Source organism: Neomonachus schauinslandi, chromosome 4, assembly GCF_002201575.2.
Source record: "Neomonachus schauinslandi chromosome 4, ASM220157v2, whole genome shotgun sequence".
Classification (NCBI taxonomy): Eukaryota; Metazoa; Chordata; class Mammalia; order Carnivora; family Phocidae; genus Neomonachus; species Neomonachus schauinslandi.
Window position 1 is genome coordinate 126666185 of NC_058406.1, and position 21266 is coordinate 126687450.

The 21266-nt window shown below is 41.0% G+C and overlaps 1 protein-coding gene across 1 annotated transcript; it reads right to left on the reverse strand.

The window, feature by feature from the left end:
• Nucleotides 1–13295: 13295 nt before the first annotated feature.
• Nucleotides 13296–13771, reverse strand: LOC110579043 (cytochrome b-c1 complex subunit 7-like). Its single transcript, XM_044914229.1, has one exon. It carries the CDS (start codon nucleotides 13769–13771, stop codon nucleotides 13436–13438), a length of 336 nt encoding a protein of 111 aa, XP_044770164.1. The 3' UTR covers nucleotides 13296–13435.
• Nucleotides 13772–21266: the final 7495 nt, after the last annotated feature.

Below are 21266 nucleotides of genomic sequence, written 5' to 3' on the forward strand. Positions count from 1 at the left end.
GGGCTCCCGCCTAAATCCTCTTCTAAGGGCTTATCCTCCTTTTCCAAGGCTACCTTTCTATAAAATAGGTAAGCGTCATAGTTACCCTGTTAACAAAGTTTAAGAAGCATTACTTGTTAAATAATTTAATATCCTTTAATATCCTCTGATGAAAGGGACTAATTCAATATAAAATACTGCTTTTGCTTTTACCTGTGGTTTGACTTCCTAATTTTGCATGGCTTTTGCTATACTTAGTCCTATATGGCATGCTGCTACGTGCCAAGCACTGTGCTAAGTGCTAGGGAGTCAAAATGAAATTAAACACAGTGCCTGCCCTTAAGGAGCTCACGCATACATGATGAAGTAATGGTGACAGGCACCAGGTGTAGTGGGGACATTCAAGAAGGGCGGGGGGCCACACTACCCAGCCAGTAGAAAGGAGGATCAAGGGAAACTGCAGAGAAGAGGTGGCCCTTGAGCTGAGTCTTACAAGAAATTTGGATCTCATCAGTCAGACAGCTGGGGAAGGCATTCCAGGAGAGGAAACAGATAGAGATGCGGTACCTCATCATTCATGCAACGATTCAACAAATATTTACTGAGCAGGTTCTATGAACTGTGAATGGAAGGCATGGCTCTGCCTCAAGAAGTGTACTAACGGGAAAGGGAAGACTCAATAAGCAGATAATGTCATTACAATCCTGTAAGCATAATAATAGGGGAGCTGGCGGAGAAATAATAATAGGGGAGCTCAGAGGAAGGGCTTCCCACCCAGATTCCTTGCCCAGCTTAATTGAAGACATGACTCCTTTTAGAGACTCCTGCTGCCATGCTCCAAGGTATAGCCTCCTGGGTCCAGTGTGAGTTGACTGTTGATTCTGACACTATAATTTCGTTGTCAGAGTTACCGCTCCGAGGGCCTACCCTATGCCGTGTTACTCCCCAGCCCTGGCTCCACCTACCCCACAGGCTTTGTGCTCAGACCTTGGAATTAAGACAGTGTGTCCAGACAGCAATCTCTTTTTTTCTTTCAAGACAGCAATCTTGCCAAAGACTCAAAGGCCTGGACGAGCTATGGAAGACTGGTTGTGTAGCTCCTCACTGTCTCCAAACCAGCAGCAGCCTCCCACTTGGAAGCCTGTCAGACATAAACATCTCAGACCCTTTCTCAGCTGCACCAATTTTAACAGGATCCCCAGGTAATTAATATTCCCATTAATGTTGAAGGTCACTTGGGTAGTTCACAAATTCAGGTACAGTCCATTTAAGCCATTCCAAATGGATGGATGTCTATTTCTAGGGCTGAACATTTACCAACTTTCTTAGGTATCTTAGTCTTCACTTGGATGCTTATATACATGAATCCCTCAAACAACACAGTTGAAACCTTTGTTCCAATCTCAGTGGAGATGGAAATAGTCATCAATCTTGTGTATTAACCTTTCACATAGTTTTTAAGTGCTTGGTTTCCTTAGCTCATAATTAAGTTGAAAAAGTAATTTGAAATAACCTTAATTCACACAAAAAGGGAAATACCTTGGGTTAGAAAATTTTGCTAGCTTAAATAGCACATGCCTAATGGTGAAATATAGGGTCCAGTTTCTCCTCAAAGGAGTATTTATTTTCTTGTAATAATGCTTTGTCAACAGCTACTGACTTCTGTTTTGCACAAAGGGTCCTAGCATGTGGTGGTCCTGACATACTAAGGTATTTTCATTTCCCCTGAAGTCTTTGATAATTGCTCTATCTAGTCCTTCTGCTGGAGAATGATTCCAATTTGCCCAATGGGAGGAATGGCTCTCCTTGTACCTCTTCAGAGCAACTGCTATGCCTAGCCCAGTGTTACCAAGATGTTAAGGTGATCAGAGACAGGATTCCAATGGACCACACTTTATTATCTCAGAGTACCCCCAAATAAAAGCAGTGGTATTGACTAAGAAGGGGCATTTTTTTTTTTAAGATTTTATTTTTTTGACAGAGAGAGACACAGCGAGAGAGGGAACACAAGCAGGGGAGTGGGAGAGGGAGAAGCAGGCTTCCCGCTGAGCAGGGAGCCCGATGTGGGGCTCAATCCCAGGGCCCTGGGACCATGACCTGAGCCGAAGGCAGATGCCTAACGACTGAGCCTCCCAGGTGCCCCAGAAGGGGCATTTCTGACCAAGCACCCTATGTGATCCATTCTACAAAAAAACGTAAAAATTCCTCTTACTTGCAAAAACATAGTAAACGTCAAATTTTAACAGGAATAGAAATGTATTATAATAATAGGCATAATATATTCTCTTTATTCTGTAACTTAAAGGAATCACTATCTGTAGATAGCAGTGATTTTCTGTACTTCTTGTATATATTTTTGTATATTTTGTAACTTCTTCAAAGACATGAACACTCCGCCTCAGGCAAATTGCTCTGTTCATAGTTCCTTGAATCCATCCTAGGCGTGCCTCCTGCTTGGAGGGCCAAACCCCTGACCTCCCCGTTTTTGTATCTGTACGTTCTTCTTTTAATGTTTAGGTCAAGTCTGAACACCTCCAAGAAATCCCTACTCAATTAACTGAACTCTTGGTAATTCATCCTTTTGCTGGTTTCCATAACTTTCCACTAATTTAGCTCTTAGCCTATGTGATTATGGTTTTGTGAAAGTGTTACTTCTTCAGGCATAAACTCGATCATTTATTTCATTGCATCCTCCATGTTGTAGGAAGGATGCTGAGGTAAACCTGCTGTAAGGGTCCTGAAAGCTCCTTATTTCCCACCAAAGAGTTATTCTTTTATGAACAAGACTAAATTTTTTAAAACTTAAGTTTCCAAATTCTGGTTTACTCTCTTATCTTTTCTTCTTCTTCTTCTTCTTATTATTATGTTCAGTTAGCCAGCATCAGTTAGTACATCATAAGTTTTTGTTGTAGTGTTCAATGATTCATTAGTTGCATATAATACCCAGTGCACATCCCAACACATGTCCTCCTTAATACCCATTACCCGGTTACCCTATCCCCCTACCCCCTCCCTTCTGTAATCCTCAGTTTCTTTCCCGGAGTCCAGAGTCTTTCGTGGTTGTCTCTTCTCTGATTTCTTCCCATTAAGTTTTCCCTCCCTTCCCATGTGGTCCTCTGCTCTATTCCTTATGTTCCACATAGGAGTGAAACCATATGATAATTGTCTTTCTCTGCTTGCCTTATTTCACTTAGCATAATCCCCCCAGTTCCATCCATGTTGATGCAAATGGTGGGTATTCACCCTTTCTGATGGCTGAGTAATATTGCATTGTTAATATGTACCACTTATTCTCTTATCTTTAACATAAACTTCACTTTGCCAGATTGATTACTCTGAAGCAAAGTTTTTATCATACTAGTCTCATATTCAAAGGGCTTCCTTATCTTTTAATTACCCAAACTCCAAAGGCCAATTATAGGCCTGACGTTGAAGGCCACAGCATCTGATCAAAGGCACTATCTGGTGTCACCACTCACTAATTTCCCACACAAACTTCTGCTCCAGTTGATGAAATATTTTTCCTGCTTCCTAAGTTTTACATTTCCATTTTTTTTTTTTAAGGAAACTCTACACCCAATGTGGGGCTTGAATTCACAACCTCAAGATCAAGAGTTGCATAGTCTACCAACTGAGCCAGATGGGCACTCCCTGCTTCCTAAATTTAAAATGAGATATTTTGCCTTTGCTTTTGCCCTTGCAAATGAGGCTCTCCCTCTAGGCCTCTGCTATGCAAATCCTCATCACTCCAAGTTCAGCTCAGGCCTAGGTCTCTTTAAAGACTCCCCCATGTGTGAGTGATTCTTACTCTCCATGCCCTTGTTGTGTTGCTTACATCATTCAGTGTCCAGTATGTAACTAAAATGCAAATTCTTTGAAGGCAGAATCAATCTCATATTCCCTCATTGGGCTTTGAGTCCCTTAAGGACAGGGCCAGGGTTCTAGTCATCTATGGATTTCCAAGGCATAATACAAGTCCTGATATACAGTAGGTGTTTAATAGATGTTTTGAATGAGTGAATGAACTCCTCTAAAGGGATACAAGGCTCAAAAATGTGTCCTTCTCTGAGTAGTCTTTTTTTTTTTTTTAATTTTATTTATTTGACATAGAGACCGAGAGAGAGGGAACACAAGCAGGGGGAGTAGGAGAGGGAGAAGCAGGCTTCTGGCTGAGTAGGGAGCCCGATGCGGGGCTCGATCCCAGGACGCTGGAATCATGACCTGAGCTGAAGGCAGACGCTTAACCATCTGAGCCACCCAGGCACCCCGTCTCTGAGTAGTCTTAAGTTGAAAGGAAGAGAAGATTTTACAAAAGTGCATCTTATAGCCCGAGACTGGGCAAAGGGGTCTCCGTTGTCTGACAGTCTACCCTGGCCCCAGAAGGTCTTTCTACTAAGCAGAATTTTTAGCCATGTTGAGCAGTTGCCCCAACTCACCATACTTGTGGGGTAGCTCTGCTCCATTCTTCTTTCTATCTGGCAGAGTGTCTGGCACAGTGTTAACACTGTAATGGGTGCTTATAAATATTTGAATGAAGGGCAGATATTGAATTATTAGTGAATAGTCAAGCAAGTTGCTCTTGAGATGTATAGTACTATATTTTTATTGTTAAAAGAATAATATATATCTTGACTGTGGCGGTGAACATGCTGATCTTAATGTGACAAAACAGCACAGAACTAAGCATGCACACCCACACACGCACGAGTACATGTGAAACTGAATACGGTTGCTAGCTTGTATCAGTGTTAATTTCCTGGTTGTGATATTGTACCATAATTATGCAAGAAGTTGCCCGGGAGTAAAATTGGGCAATAGGTATGTGGACTCTCTGTATTATTTCTCACAACTATTTGAGACTCTACAATGATCTCAAAATAAAAAAGTTTTTATAAATCTTTTTTTTTTTTTTTAAAGATTTTATTTATTCATTTATTTGAGAGAGTGAGAGAGAGAGAGAGAACACATGAGAGGGGGGAAGGTCAGAGGGAGAAGCAGACTCCCTGCCGAGCAGGGAGCCCGATGCGGGACTCGATCCCGGGACTCCAGGATCATGACCTGAGCCGAAGGCAGTCGCTTAACCAACTGAGCCACCCAGGCGCCCTCAAAATAAAAAAGTTTTTAAAAACAGAGCAATTTCTTTGAACCTGGAGCTGTTTTAGGAATTCATCAGACAAAACATATAATGCAGATCTTGAAACAGCTTTCTCTATGCGTGTAGATCATTAATGCTATTTTTAATTCTGAAAGGGAACCTCAGCATTCGGCTTTGCCATTCAAAATCACGCCCACCCGGTGGACCTCATCTTGATAGTCTACCTTTTAAATTGCAGTTTCAGGTTGTATTAATTTCATTCGCTTATTAGTGTCCACCAGTTTTGCTAGCAACTTCGGTAAATGTTTCTACTACTTAAGAGATTTTGTGTGAGACATTGAATGCTGTATTATGGGCGCTCTCTATAAATACTGTTTAAAATTATATGGCAAAGACTTTCAATTTACATCCTGCCAACTGTTTTACCACACTTTTTTTTTTTCTTGCCTGTTTGCCTGCTATGTTATCCTCTATAATGAGTGAGTTACAGTAATTGTAGCTGGAAAAATCATCATGCAAGGGGGGGGGAGGGAAAGCTCAAAACCTGCCTTATTTTTAAATCAGTAAAGCTTCTGTCATTTTTTGGCTGTGTTACAGCTTCATAGCAAAGTCAAAGAACCCGTGGAGTAAATGCCACGTGGGGAGAGCCTCTGTTGAAGCATAAATTAACTGTATTTCATTTTCCCTTAATAAAGAATTTCAGTTTTTCCACAGTTAACTGTATAATCAATTTGCTCCCCTGCTGGTTTGCTAACTTGCTGTTGGCTTTCCTTCAATAATATTGAGCGGAGCCTGGAATGAGAGAAAGAGGAGGAGCTGATCTCCCTGAGAATACTCCGCTGTGATAGAACATAGTTTCTCCTTCTGGAATGTGGCTGGGGCTTGTCTCCTTAAAGAGCCTACATGTGTTGCCCTGTGACAGCCCCCTCCCCCGGCCCCCGGCCATCCAACTCTCTCTAATAATACCAGGTATCTTCATAGAGCTGCTTCACTCAGGTTGGGTGACTGGACGATTTTCAAGTTTTAAATCCTCTGTTTTGTGCAGCCTTGGGCTTTCCATCCTCCGAGTGCCTCTGGAAGACTTTGCGTTTTATTTTATTATTTTAAAAGTCACTTAACTGTGCAAGAATTGAGAGTGCGAAGTCAGGAAGTATTTCAAGTCAAGTCGCTTCCACGAGTAATGCAACATAACTTTATATCAAACGCTGCTGTGCAATCAGCACTTTAATTGTAAAATTATCCTCCTGAAAGGGCTGGAGAGAGCACAGAAAAAATACATTCTATCCTAACTGCTGATTTTGTTTTCCTGCCCTTCCCATGCCTAGAAATTATACCTTATAGTATGGGTTTGTTCACTAACTTACTTGTAATTCCACATTTTTTTCCCAGCGCTCTGGATTACAAGACACAAGTTAAACATACAAGATAAACAAATATTATCTTGAGTCACAGAATCGCCAGACAAAAAGCCCTTCAGAGCAAGCGGTCTCCACCCCTCCACATTGCTATTTCTGCTCCTCAGTCCTAAAGCAGCATTTCCATCCAAGGACAGGACACTTGGTAGAATTGGGAGAAGCAGTTATGCACCAAAATCAAGCCGCCAACCAACCCCTTTATCTGCTTCAGGGCTGGGTGCCTAAAATTTGACTTGTTCCTCAGATGGCGTCATACTCACATTAACCCCTAAGGTGTCTTCCAGAGGGTTGTGGAAGAGGGTAAGATTACACCAACTTCATAGATTCTTGGTCAAGAGAGACACACAGAACTTCCCGCTCGCACCATTGGGTATTTTCCTTATGGTGATAGTTTTCACGGTAGGAAAGTTTGGGTATAGTTCTGGACTATAGTTCTTGTTCCTCTCACTCCTGGTTCATCATTACATAATGATTTGGGATGAGGTTCTTTTTGCTTGTTTGTCTGCTTCCTTAAGCCTACTGTAAATCTCTGTTTATTTTTTCTCCTTGCCTTTCACCCCAGAGTGTCCCCAGAAGTATTCTAATTAACTGAACTAGCTCTTCAAGCTCGCTCAGTTTTTCCATCTGAAGGGAAAGTCCATTGAAATTTATTTTTCTGAAAGAAATGATTCTTTTTCAGCAAGCTTTTTGAGATGGGGTAAAAAGAAATAAAGGGATGAAAAAATATGCCATTTAATACAACCTCTGCCCCTCTGGAATCTTCAAGGTTTGATGTACACCCTGAACTATGCCTAAAATGCAATGAAACATTCATTATTGTCCTGCCATCTGAACATAACTCTAAGGCTGCTAAGCAATGCTAGGCTTCCTGACATTCTTTTCACTGAACTGGCCCTATCAAAAATTAAGCTTAACTGGCTTGAAATCAGGGCAATATTGGAAATTCAAACACACTACAGTGATGGCAATTCATTCCTGTTTTACAGACCACACAAGAAAATTAATACGAAGATAATTCTGATTTAATTTCTCTTTAGCCATCTTTGAGAATTATTATTACTATTTTTAAAAAGATTTAATTTATTTACTTCTCAGAGAGAGTGAGTGAGAGCACAGCACAGGGAGCAGCAGGGAGAGGGAGAAGCAGTCTCCCTGCTGAGCCGGGAGCCCGATGCAGGACTCGATCCCAGGACCCTGGGATCATGACCTGAGCTGAAGGCAGATGCTTAACGAGCTGAGCCACCCAGGCATCCCTGAGAATTATTTTTTGAAAAAATATATAATTAAGAAGGGCATATTTATTTGAAGAAAACAACCCGACAAACACATCGTCACCAAAACAGGATGTTCTAGTTAAAGCCATTCAAACTGCCATTTCTCCTCATGATCTCAACCAGATTAGGAGCATAGTCAGTCTCATCAAGGCTCAGAACAGTTGGATTGGGGCAAAAAAAAGCACATTGAAGACAGTTGTTTGACTGCTTTGGGACAAGCCATGACAAGCGTAGGCAATAATTTGCAATAATTTGAGAGAAACTTTTCCAAAAGGTCATGTACCAAGCTCTTAATTTAGAAAGCAGTAGGGATCGTGTCCAGTCAAACAATGGCAGCCACACCCACTGTGCCCAGTCAGATAACCATCCAAGAGATTTATGGTGTGACTCACTTGGAATCCACCAAAAAGATGTTGCACAAATGTTTTCTCTGAGGCTGGAGTTTTTTATCTTCTAATTCCTGGTTGCAAGTGAATCTGTATTCCCACTGTCATTTTTCTTCTCAGCGCTTGCTGAAATGGTCACCATGTCTCTGGTGTATTAATTCAGTATTACTGATCTTTAATAATCTTTCTTATTCTCATTTTAATCACATCACTTGGTTAAAAAGAATCTGCACCGGCATATTTGTTATTTCTGATAGACATTTTTTCTTCAAGTTTATAGAAACTCTGCTACAAATGGATAAAATGAAGGCTAATGCTACAGCTCTTTCTCCTTGCCCTCAAGAAAATGAGAGAGTGGAGGGGCTCATTTAGGAAAGCAAAACACGTTTTATTGGTCTGTGTAGGGCAGGTAGCTATGGATATCTTGCTTCTGTGAGAAAGCTGGTAGTCTAAAAAGAATGTCTTTTGGGGGGCGCCTGAGTGGCTCCCAGTCGTTAAGCATCTGCCTTTAGCTCAGGTCATGATCTCAGGGTCCTGGGATCAAGTCCCGCATCGGGCTCCCTGCTCCGCAGGAAGCCTGCTTCTCCCTCTCCCACTCCCCCTGCTTGTGTTCCCTCTCTCGCTGTGTCTCTCTCTGTCAAATAAATAAATAAAATCTTAAAAAAAAAAAAAAAAAGAATGTCTTTTGGAGCGCCTGGGTGACTCAGTCAATTGAGTGTCGGACTTGGTTTCGGTTCAGATCATATTCTCGGGGTCATCAATGGACCCCCGTGTTGGGCTCTGTGCTCAGCACAGAGTCTGTTTGAGATTCAATCTCTCTCTCCCTCTGCCCCTTCCCTCTGCAGACAAATAAGTCTTAAAAAAAAAAAAAAGAATGTCTTTGGATAAGTATGCTTGAAGGTAAAAAATTCCTCTTCCTTTAGCATGTCTATGCTGAACACACACACACACCCCCACCCATAAACAATCACAACAGAACAGAAAATCAGAGTGAACAAAGTGAAGGCAAAACTGAAAGAGGTGGGGCGCCTGAGTGGCTCAGTCGTTAAGCGTCTGCCTTCTGCTCAGGTCCTGATCCCAGGGTCCTGGGATTGAGTCCCGCATCGGGCTCCCTGCTCGGTGGGAAGCCTGTTTCTCCCTCTCCCACTCCCCCAGCTTGTGTTCCCTCTCTCGCTGTGTCTCTCTCTGTCAAATAAATAAATAAAATCTTTAAAAATAAAAAAAAACTGAAAGAGGTAAGAAGACTAAAGTTAAAATTTATTGTACTACACTCCAGGTTTTGTTTGGTTTTTTTCCCCCTGCCCTGTGATCAGAAGCATTCAATGTAACAACTGGCAAAGACAGAAATCAGAATAATGATGAAGAAGGAAATTGCAAGAAAAAGTATAGGAAGTTTTTGAAATGAGAGAAAAACTACCCTTTTCTCTTTTTCCTTTGATATTAAACTCACAGTGTCACACACATAAACACACACACACCACCTACATTGTATAACTTAGAAAAAATAAAATTAAAAAAATAAAAATGTCCCTTGTTTCCACCTTTACATGCTTTTGCTGGGCATACAGAAAACAATATACTTAATTACTGTGGTGATACAATAAAGCAGATTTATCATACAATGAGATATGTTACTTGACATTTTAAAATTAAAAATAGATTTCCCAAATAAATCAATTTATATACTGAGTGCAAACTGAGAATTGACCAAGGCCATGGCCATTATAAAAAACCTCACCTCCAGGGGCCCCTGGGTGGCTCAGTTGGTTAAGTGTCTGCCTTGGGATCAGGTCATGATCCTGGGGTCCTAGGATCCAGTCCCACTTCGGGCTCCCTGCTCAGCGGGGAGTCTGCTTCTCCCTCTGCCCCTCACCCCCCCTCCACCCATGCTCACTCTCTTGCTCTCTCTCAAATAAATAAATAAATAAAATCTAAAAAAACAAAAAACAAAAAAAATCTCACCTCTATCCAAGTAATTGTCAGGGGAAACAAGGTGAAATGGAAGCATGTACTCCCTATTTATTCATTTATTAATTTTTTTCATTTATTAATTATTTAACAAATACTTGTTAAGCACCTACTAAAGTATCGGGTAGTATGAGGTATTGTATCAGTTAGGGTCCTAAGATGAAACAGATGGCACATTCAAATTAGGATAATCCGAGGGAGTTTATTTACAAGACGGCTTAACCGCAAAAGTTTCTGCAGGAACCCAAGGCTACCATCAGCACAACCGTTACTACCCCAAGGTTCTGAAGGGACAAGGTGAAAGGAGAGGGAAGGCGCTGGGCCGGAGAGAGTTGCAAGGAGCAGAGGACTGCACAGGTTAGGAGCTAGGGGAACTGGTATCCTGATCTCACTCTCCTTCCTCCCTCCAGTCTCCATCCAGGACTCCCCACTGACTAACTTGGCCTTATCTAGAGAGCTCAGCGCTGGTTGACAGAACCCCCACCGGCCAGCCACCAGGAGGCGAGAGCAGAGGGGAGCAGTGTGTCGAAGAGATGTGGATGGGTGGGTGGAAGACCCTGGCACAGGTACAGACGAGAAAATCAGAAAGCGCCTGTCCTCACGGAGTTTACTTTCTTATTAAAAAGTGGCCATGCGGGCGCCTGGGTGGCTCAGTTGGTTGAGCGGCTGCCTTTGGCTCAGGTCAGGATCCTGGAGTCCCGGGATCGAGTCCCGCATCGGGCTCCCTGCTCGGCGGGGAGTCTGCTTCTCCCTCTGACCCTCCCCCCTCTCATGTGCTCTCTCTCATTCTCTCTCTCTCAAATAAATAAATAAAATCTTAAAAAAAAAAAAAAAGGTGGCCATGTTCACATGTAACAAGGAGAGCCTTAAGTGATATTAGGCAAGTACAAAGCCAGGGCTAATGTCCAGTGGGGGCAGTGCGAAATGCAATGAGTGGCAACAACATGAAGTCAATGTACTCTGAACAGCTGCTATGTTTCTTCAAGAGTAGCCTTTTAATAGATCCTAAGCAGGATTGTAGAATAATATGTACCTTTATCATTTTTAGAGACCTTGCTCCTTATGATAATGTAAGAAGCTGGAAAAGGGAGAACAGAACCATTGTGTGAAACACACACTCTATTTTCTTTTCTTTTTCCTTTTTTTTTTTAAATAAAGATTTTATTGATTTATTTGGCAGGGAGAGCGAGAGAGAGGGCAGCGGAGGGAGAGGGAGAAGCAGACTCCCTGCTGAGCAGGGAGCCCAAAGCGGGACACAGTCCCAGGACCCTGAGATCATGACCCAAGCCAAAGCAGACACGTAGCAGGCTGAACCACACAGACGCCCACACATACCCTATTTTCAATTCTTTCTCTTACCATAGGAGCACACGAGGTTGACGTATGCATCTTCACCTCTAGCACATGTCTTATACATATACTATGCTCCCTTGGTACATCCTTTTAAAAATATAATTTCTCTTGATCTCAGTGTTCCCTATCCTTCAGGGCTGGAAGTTCTCTTAGTACTCCAATACTAATTTCTTCCTTATTAATTAATCCTTACTTTATTAGTTATTTGATTATGCATACGTTTCTTCTGTGCTTTCATCCTGACCTTAAGTTGCTTAGAGGCTTATGAATTTTTAGCTATTTCTTTAGATTCCTTTCCACAGTATCTAGCACTGTAGGTAATGCAGGCAGGGTATGTAGTTTGATTAATTATATTTGATTATTTGGATAGATAAATTGTCCCATTAAAATTAACATAACATTTATTCTTCAGCCTGCTGGATCAAGATCCTCAACAGGTGGCTTGATCATATATCCTGTTTTGCCTGGAACAGTGTCAGAGTATGCCTGTATTATTTGAGTAAGTATTAATAGCTCTCCATTTATAAATGTATCCTGAAGAAAATATTTCTAAGTCATATACTAGGTAAGGGTCTAGTATCTGTAATACATAAAGAACTCTTACAACTCAACAGCAAAAAGACAAATAACTCAATTTAAAAATGGGCAAAGGACTCGAATAGACTTTCCTTCAAAGAAGATAGCCAAATAGCCAACTAGCACATGAAAATATGCTCAATGCCACTAATCATTAGGGAAATACAAATAAAAAAACCACAATGAGATACCATGTCACATCCACAAGGATGGCTATTATCCAAAGAAAGAAAGAAAGAAAAACAATAAGTGTGATGAGGATATGGAGAAATTGGTAGCCTCATAAATTGCTAGTGGGAATATAAAGTGGTGTTGCCACTGTGGAAAATGGGGTGCTGGTTCCTCCAAAAGTTACATATGAATTCTCCTATGAGCCATGAATTCCATCCCTAGTTATATAATCAAGAGAAATGTATACAGATAGCCCCACACACAAAAACTTGTACGTGGATGTTCGTAGCTGCATTATCCATAATAATTGAAAGGCAGGAACAAACCAAATGCCCATCAACTAATGAATGGATAGACAAATGTGGTACAGCCAGACAATGGAATAATATTCAGTCATGAAAGGAACGGAAGCACTGCTGCATGCTCTCACAGGGATGAATCTTGAAAATATTATGTAAAGTGATTGAAGTCAAAAGGCCAAAGATTATGTGATCCTATTTAGATGAAATGTCCAGAGTAGGCAAATCCATGATGAGCGGCTGTTTGAGCTTGGGGGAGAGAGGAATGAGGAGGGACTGCTGACTGTGTACGGGGTGCCCTTTAGGGGAGATGAAAGTGTTTGGGATGAGACAGAGGTGATGCCTCACAACCCTGAAGATATTAAGAACCACTGAATTGTACAGTTTAAAATGGTGAATGTTATGTTAGGTGAATTAAATCTCAATTTTAAAAATCGCAAAAAAATCTGTAACAAAACAAAATCCCAATGTGTCCTGGTTTGGGCAATTAATGATACGATCACCCTATTCGTACGTAGGACAATTACTAGGGAGTAAATGGAAGAAAATAAAGATTACAAAGATGGCAAGGACCTGGGAGCTGAAGACTAGAAGGAAGGTCTTTTTCCAAGATCCAGTTCTCTAGGAGATAGACAGTCTGCATTACAGGTACAAAGGTTTGATTTTTGTATTTTCAATCTGTTATTACTCAGGATCAAGGTCAGACTGAAATTTTAAAGATTCTCTTGAAGAGTAAGGGTTAATATTCCTTAGTACAGAAGGTTGCCCACCTAACACACTTTTTTTTTTAAATCACCATAGACACTTATTTAAAGTAATACATTTGCAGCTCAGATAGTCCTAAATTGTACATTTCAGGTTTATTCAACTTCTTAAAAAGATTTGAGGGCGGCTGCAACCACAGATTTCAACTCCATCATTATTTCTTTGCCCATTCTTCTCTTTCTTTTCTTTCCCGAATAACTTCTTTCAGATATGGTTCAAGGTAGAATTTATCCTCCTCATATTTTGTCCACTGCTCTTTAGGCAAGATCTGATGCCTCATGGTCAGGTCCAGTGCTCTCTTAATGAGAAACATCCTGTCGTTATAAAGGCTCTCAGGAAGCCTTCTTATGGCCTCTTTCACATCATCATTCTCATATATTGTATCAGCTCTCATTAACCCCAGTTTATTGAACCCTGCAACATTGTAGCACCATTTTCGAATACCCTCCAGCCACCGGCTTGATGCTGCAACTGCAGGCCTGCTCGCCATTTTGACCCCCCGCCTAACACACTTTTAACTTAGAACTTTCAGATAGAGGAGAAAAACCAGAGGCTTATTAGGCTCAAGTTAATTCAGCAGAGGGCCAGGAGCTTGGGAACTTCAAGGCTAAGCAGGGCCAAAGTGCTGATGTTGAAACTTTGATATCAAGCCCCCCCGAACACCCAGGGTCTTCTGGCGCATTCGGATGAGCCCAGGGCCAGAGTCAGTAGCAGGTGTGAATCAAGGATGATCCTACACGCTGTCCTTGCAGAGACATCCGGGACGAGAGTTACCTCTGTCTTCACACGTGCCATGGAGCCGAAACCAATCCATTCTGCACAGAGAGGACTGATGGAATGTGTGTTAACCTGGTTCTAGAGCTGAAAAGATGAACTCACATTCCCGTTTAGAGGAAAAGCATTTGAGAACTACGAGTTTATAAGCCTAGACTGTCTGTAAGTAGAAAGCTGTATGGAATCTATACCCTTCCTTAATTTTAACTCAGATGTTGTATGAGAGGCTTCCTTATAAATAAAATGCCCGGAAATCTCCACGTGGCCCTCTCAGATGGGCCTCTCCTCTGCCTCAGTTGGCCACACCATTGTCTTGCCTCTTCCTTCTAGTCTCTTCTCCCTGGACTTTCATCAAGGACTTTCTCTAGACTTAGCCATATGGAGAGCACACAGGGATAAATCTGGGTCTTTGCCTTCCAATACATTACAGTCAAGTTGAAGAGACACACGAAGTACACAGAAAATGCTAAATAATGTTATGCTTTAAATAACGCATGAGCATGTCATCAAGTCACAGATGATGAAATTCTAAATGAGTGGTTTAGGAATAAGTACTATGAGTTTAGGAGGATGAGATCAACATGGGATAAAAAAGATTGAGAATAGTTTGTGTTTCATTTAAAGTAACTCTCAGGGTGCCTGGGTGGCTCAGTCAGTTAAGCATCTGCCTTTGGCTCGGGTCAGGATCTGGGATTGAGCCTGGCATCAGGCATCTTGCTCAGCGGGGAGCCTGCTTCTCCCTCTGCCCCTCCCCCTACTTGTGCTCTCTTCCTCTCTCTCAAATAAATAAATAAAACCTTTAAAAAAAATAAAGTAACTCCCATCTTGAAGAACTCTTAAGGATTTTCCACTGACAATTGAAATATGTTGCCCATTGACTAGGGTTTGCAAATAGTTTTGTTTCATATAATTATAATGGATTTGATGTGTACTGTAAAATTCTAATACAGTCTTCCTTCCTAACTCCAAATTGGATAGCCTCTTAGCATTTGTGGTAACAGGATTTGACCTATAATACATTGTGTTTATATAATACCCTATATTTAGCATCAAATGGAAAAGTTTTCCAATAATGAGGTTTTGGAACACAGTCAATTCATAGGAATCAAGTCATGTTCGTGACAGCTCAGCAGCTCTGAACTGTTCTTGAGAAGAGAGTGAGTGACAGGTTGCAAAACTAGCAATTGTGCAAAGAACAGAGCTGTTCCCTCCGTCAAAACTTGACTGGAAACTTTCCCTATAACGGACTGTTTGGTTGTTTGACCTTTCTCTGGGGAAACTGTCCTTAGCGTCCCTGATCCTCCCACCCCGCCCCCTTAAAAACCTTTTGTTCTATCTCAAAGATAGTTCTAGACCATCAGCTAAATTATCTCTGAATGTCGGCAGGCTCCAATTTTTAGCTTGACAATTACTTCAATGAAGCATGATTTTTCTTTCCTTTCTGAAAAACCAAACCAATCCACGACAAAACAAAATTTACCAAAAATACCACCATCCCTGCCAATAACAAACAAACACCCCCCGCCCCCAATAACAGCAACAACAAAAACATTCCAGGGGACAAAATTCCCGTGCGGACATCACTTTGCAAAGATTTTAGGGACACACTTGGTGAACCTTCCATGCTGAGAATGTTCTGGCACAAAGAAATGAGAAGTTTTCCTGTTCCAGGTGTGGTTTTTAGACACAGAATTTTCCATACTGGATTAGATCATTTTTCCATCAAGGCCAATATCCTGCTTAGCTGACATGAAGTTAATGATGGTGAAATGCTTTGAAAACATAAATACCACATACATAAGAGCAATAATGAGCCTGCATACTAGTAACTTTATGGCCCTAAGCCCTGGTTCATGAAAAGAACCTTAAATGCATAGAAGAGACAAAGTATTTAAAGATTCACTTCTTGCTTTTCTTCACATTTTACATGTCTTGAGGAAATAAATAATTTTTTCTTTTAAACCTGGAAGTGTTCACAGTTAAGGGTGTTTCCAGAACCAGCGAAGCATGTGTTTTGTGATCTTCTTTACAATGTGGAAGTGTTTCTTGGGTCTGGCTGTGAAGAACTGAGTTAAGCCGGTTGCATGTAACTATAGGGCTCGCTGCCTAGAAATGATTATTTTAATTCTTCTCTCCTATTGGACAGGGAATAGGAGAGATGGAAACTTTCCCAAGTACTATTTCTTAAGTTGTATAGCTTTAAAATTGCTCAGAGAGAGGGAGCCATTTTAATTCAGATCTGTTTACCTGGCGTTTTTTTCAGGTTAGTTCAATTTGTTTTCTACCTATGGGAAGGACTTTAAAATAACGAGTATAGTTTTTGCTTTTTTACTTTAAGTGTTGTTTTTTGTTTTTTAAAGATTTTATTTATTTATTATTTATTTATTTGAGAGAGAGAGAGAGAGAGAAACAGCATGAGAGGGAAGAGGGTCAGAGGGAGAAGCAGGCTCCCCGCTGAGGCTCGATCCCAGGATTCCTGGGATCATGACCTGAGCTGAAGGCAGTCGCTTAACCAACTGAGCCACCCAGGCGCCTTAAGTGTTGTTTTTTTAACAGCTTTTTGGATTAACAACAACTGAAGTGTGTCTGGGATTCATCCGTGAATTACGATTGCTTTGCTCTCTACAAAGGCTGAAAAACAAGGGAGTTTTTTTCACCCAACAGACTCCCTTGTTCTTTTTTTACTTTTAAAAAGGGATCTCAAATTTTCCATTTCAAAAGTTTCCGGGTAACTTTACCATTTGGTCTTTATTTAATGTGGAACTGTTTAGATCGTGTCAATAACAGTTGCTTTCTCAAAAGTTTCAGAACAATTAAGATTCTGATGCTTTAGGAGCTTATCTTTTTTTAGGATTGTGAGTGTCTATCTAGATTATATCTAATTTTTATAAGCGTTACTAAATAGCAGACTTTACAAAATATAAAAAAAGGTGCCAGAATAATACTTCATATTTATACTTAGTTTCGACCTCAAATATCCCAAAGCACTTTGCATACAAGTACTTAGTCTGTTTTATAGATGAAGAAATTTAGGGGCTATAGAACAGCCACTGTAGCGCCGTGTAGTAAAAAAGGTCCTGAGCTGGAACTAGACCCTGATTTTTTTAAGATTTGAAGGTACCATCAGAGGCCTGGCATTTAACCTCCCTGGCCTTCAGTCTCTCCACCTATACAACAAGGGATCTGGAGTGGGTATACTGAGGACACTGAACTTCTACATGTCTAAACTTGGAGGAACTTTTCAACAGCATGAAAATGAGTAAGAGCTAAATTTAATTTGCCAGCCCTAGAGAAGGAGCTTGGGACAGAAGGGGCCTGGGACAGAAGGCTGAAAGCCAGTGCAGGCGATGGCTTCAAGAGTAGGCATTGTTGGGGCGCCTGGGTGGCTCAGTCGTTAAGCATCTGCCTCCGGCTCAGGTCATGGTCCCAGGGTCCTGGGATCGAGCCCCGCATCATCGGGCTCCCTGCTCGGCGGGAAGCCTGCTTCTCCCTCTCCCTCTGCCTGCCGCTCCCCCTGCTTCTGCTCGCTCTCTCTGTGTCAAATAAATAAATAAAATGTTTAAAAAAAAAAAAAAGAGTAGGCATTGTTGGGATCAGACTTCTCAGTGCTCTGGCCAAGCACTGGACGTCGTTGCGAATGGCGTTAGGTGACCTGAGCTCGCATGTCTATGAGTGGGCAGGCATAGACTGGGACAAAAAGTTCCAGTCAAGGGGCGCCTGGGTGGCTCAGTCGTTAAGCATCTGCCTCCGGCTCAGGTCATGATCCTGGGTCCTGGGATCGAGTCCTGTGTTGGGGCTCCCCCCTCGGCGGGGAGTCTGCGTGTACCTCTCCCTCTGCTCCTCCCCCCAGCTTGCGCTCGCTCTCTCTCTCAGATAAATAAAATCTTTAAAAAAAATAGCTCTAGTTGATTCAGTGAGAAAAAAAAAAAATCCAGGCAGGCCCATTGTTTTCAGCCATGTGTGCCTAGTAGTTAGTAGATTCCCAGAGTTTTCATATCTTTGTTAACTGACTTTTGACTTGCTTTCCGAAAACCAGCATAACCTGCTAGGAGGTACGTTCATAGCTATAATGGTACATACATGGTGCCAAGCAATAAATTAAACTTTCTTAGTTTTCGAATTAACTGATCCTGCCTAATTGCACAACTAAAATGTTTTCTGGTTATAGAAGCAGTGCCTGTTTTACTGAAGGACATCAGAAAAAAGTTTTTAGAAACTATAAGTAAAGTAAAATCGGCAATAATCCTGCCATCCAGAGAACACTCACTCTAAACATTTCAGTATGTGTTCCTCAAAATATACAATTTTTGTTTTCAAGACGGGGATCACATTGTATACATGGCTTTAAGCCTCTCTTTTTTTCTATTAAGGAGATACTGGGAGCTCTTTCACATCACAAACGAACTTAACTAGTAAGTTGGTATTTAATTCTGATGCCAGACATCTGGATGAAAAGTAAAAAGTCTGTCAATTATCTAGCTATTTTCAAACACCCAGATGTTTGGCATCAGACCGACAAAACATTAGAATCCCTGACCAAAATGTGCAGCTTTTGCACAGATGTCTGGCATTACGGAGGCTCACTCTCTCTGCACTGACTGGACCTTTTGGCAGAAGAGAGCGCTTATTAGGTCAAAAGTGTTTCAAAGTTTAGCTCATGTGTACACGGGTAACTTTTTCATTGTTTCATAATGAATCAGTGGCACGAAGAAGATACACATTTTAGGAGCCCTTCATCTATTTTGGTAAAAGTCTGCTAGCTACGTTTTTAGGCATTTCTCAGCCGATTTGACTGTTCACCCCAAGAGCTTAGCATGAAGTTTTTGCTTCATTCCAGTCTTGGTCTTGAGGGTTTGTCCCCTACTTGGGGGTTTGTTTTGTCTTTTTGCTCTAAATAAGGAAGTTCATTCTGGCTGTTAATTTTATTAACAGATTGCTCTGAATATTTAAAAGTCACGTTAACATGCCAGTACTGACAACAGTCCTGCTTAAAATACATTAAGATTTTTTCTAAAAGAGATTTTTATGGTTTCCTAATTATCTTGTTCCTTGGGTCATAGTCCTCCTCCTAGTTCTGTATTATATATTTTCACATTATGCCCTTTTTTGATTTCTGAAGGTATCATTTATAATCGTTCAACAAAGTTCAGCGTTATCCACAGTTGTGTCACCCCAAATTATGTAGTTGAAAACATATTCATAATTATCTCTGATATTATATCCTTAATATATTTTTCTACTTCTTGACATTCTCAAGTGTAGGTGTCTTTCATTTCCATCCTATCTGGTTTTCTCTTTGTTAGTGTTACTATGATTATGTCTACTACATGTCTATTAGTGTAAAAACATTTCTACTTCTTGTTGCTGAAACGGGGAAAAAAAGAGAATCTATCCAAGTTATGCCAAAAAGAGCTATGTACTGAATAATTCAATGCGTGAGTCAATTAGTAACGGGAACTAAGTTCATATCTTGCTTCTCACCCACACAACGCCGTTTAGCTTGTCCTCCACGTTCTCTTCCCGGCTCTTTTGCCAACTTGCTCAGTTGCCATAGGCAGGGCGTTAGCTGGGGCTTGGTCTCAGGTTCTTTATCCTTCATCCATAAAAATACTATGAGACAGTCCCACGTTAGTATGTTTTGTGAAATAATTTGTAAACGTTCTTTGACATCGTAAATATTAAATGTTGTTACTGTTGAGTAACTTGATTTATCTGAAGGAATTGCACTGATAAACCAGGTGGATAGGTTTTTGATTTTTTTTTTTAAAGATTTTCTTTTTTATTTTATTTTATTTTTTAAGATTTTATTTATTTATTTATTTATTTATTTGAGAGAGAGAGAGAAACAGCATGAGAGGGGAGAAGGTCAGAGGGAGAAGGAGGTTCCCTGCTGAGCTGGGAGCCCGATGCGGGACTTGATCCCAGGACTCTGGGATCAGGACCTGAGCCGAAGGCAGTCGCTTAACCAACTGAGCCACCCAGGCGCCCCAAAGATTTTATTTTTTAAAGTAATCTCTGCACCCAACGTGTGGCTCGAACTCAACCCCAAGACCAAGAGTCGCATACTCTACTGACTGAGCCAACCAAGGCGCCCTGTTTTTTATTTTTTTTTTTAAGATTTATTTTATGTATTTGAAAGAGAGGAACAGAAAGAGAATCTCAAGCAGACTTCCCGCTGAGCACAGAGACTGATGTGGGGCTCGATCTCACGACCCATGAGATCATGACCGGAGCTGCAGTCAAGAGCCAGACACTTAACTGACTGAGCCACCCAGGCGCCCCCTCTGTTTTGATTTAAAAAAAAATACTTAAACCACCTCATATTTGAGGACTGACTCTTTGTTTCTTGCACGGAGGGTAATTGCCTCATTTCCAGTTTTAGTATCTGGGTATATGTGTGTTTTGCTATCATGAATATTTTCTTCAGATGTATTGAGTGTCATATGCTTGGTGTTCTTGCCCAATTGCAATTTACTTATGATTTTATATTCTAGGTGCTTTTCTGGGATCTGAACAGGTCTAAGTAAAGCAGTCACTAATGAGGTGATATGCCACTGCTATTCTGGGATGATATCTTCACATGATTGCTATGTTTCATATGACAGCAAATCTTTGGATAAAAATGAGAAATTATAGTTACTTAGCTAGATACTTGAGAGTCTCTAGATGGCTGTCTTCTTTTCATCCAAAGTACTATGGTGCTGGGCTGTAAAAACATTACCCTTAGAGTTCTGATCTAGTGTCCTTCAGATGTAGATTTCCACCTGGCTATAGAGGTTGTATATATTAATAAGCAGAGAGATATACATGTGGCCATACATACAAAAATTATTGAAAGAAATCGTAGTTTCAATTCAAGCATTTATTTGGCAATTGGCGATTAAACTCAGTCACTAATTGGTTGCTTTAAGGTTAAGTAGTTGTTTGATAGACTTCAACTCTTATTCCTTATTATTGGTGTAGGCATATATCTGGGTACACATAGTCCTATGCAGCTGAATTTTAGGGACTGTTTTCTGATATCTACCACTGATTAAAAAAGCCAGACTCCTCTGTTTCTCTCACATCCCTCAGCCAATCCATTAGCAAGTCCTGTGGCACTACCTTCAAAATATATTCTGAATCTAACCACTTCTCCCCATTTCTACGACCTCCACCTTGGCCTAGGCTATTTCATCACTTGCCAAGACTATAGCAGTAGTCTCTGGCCT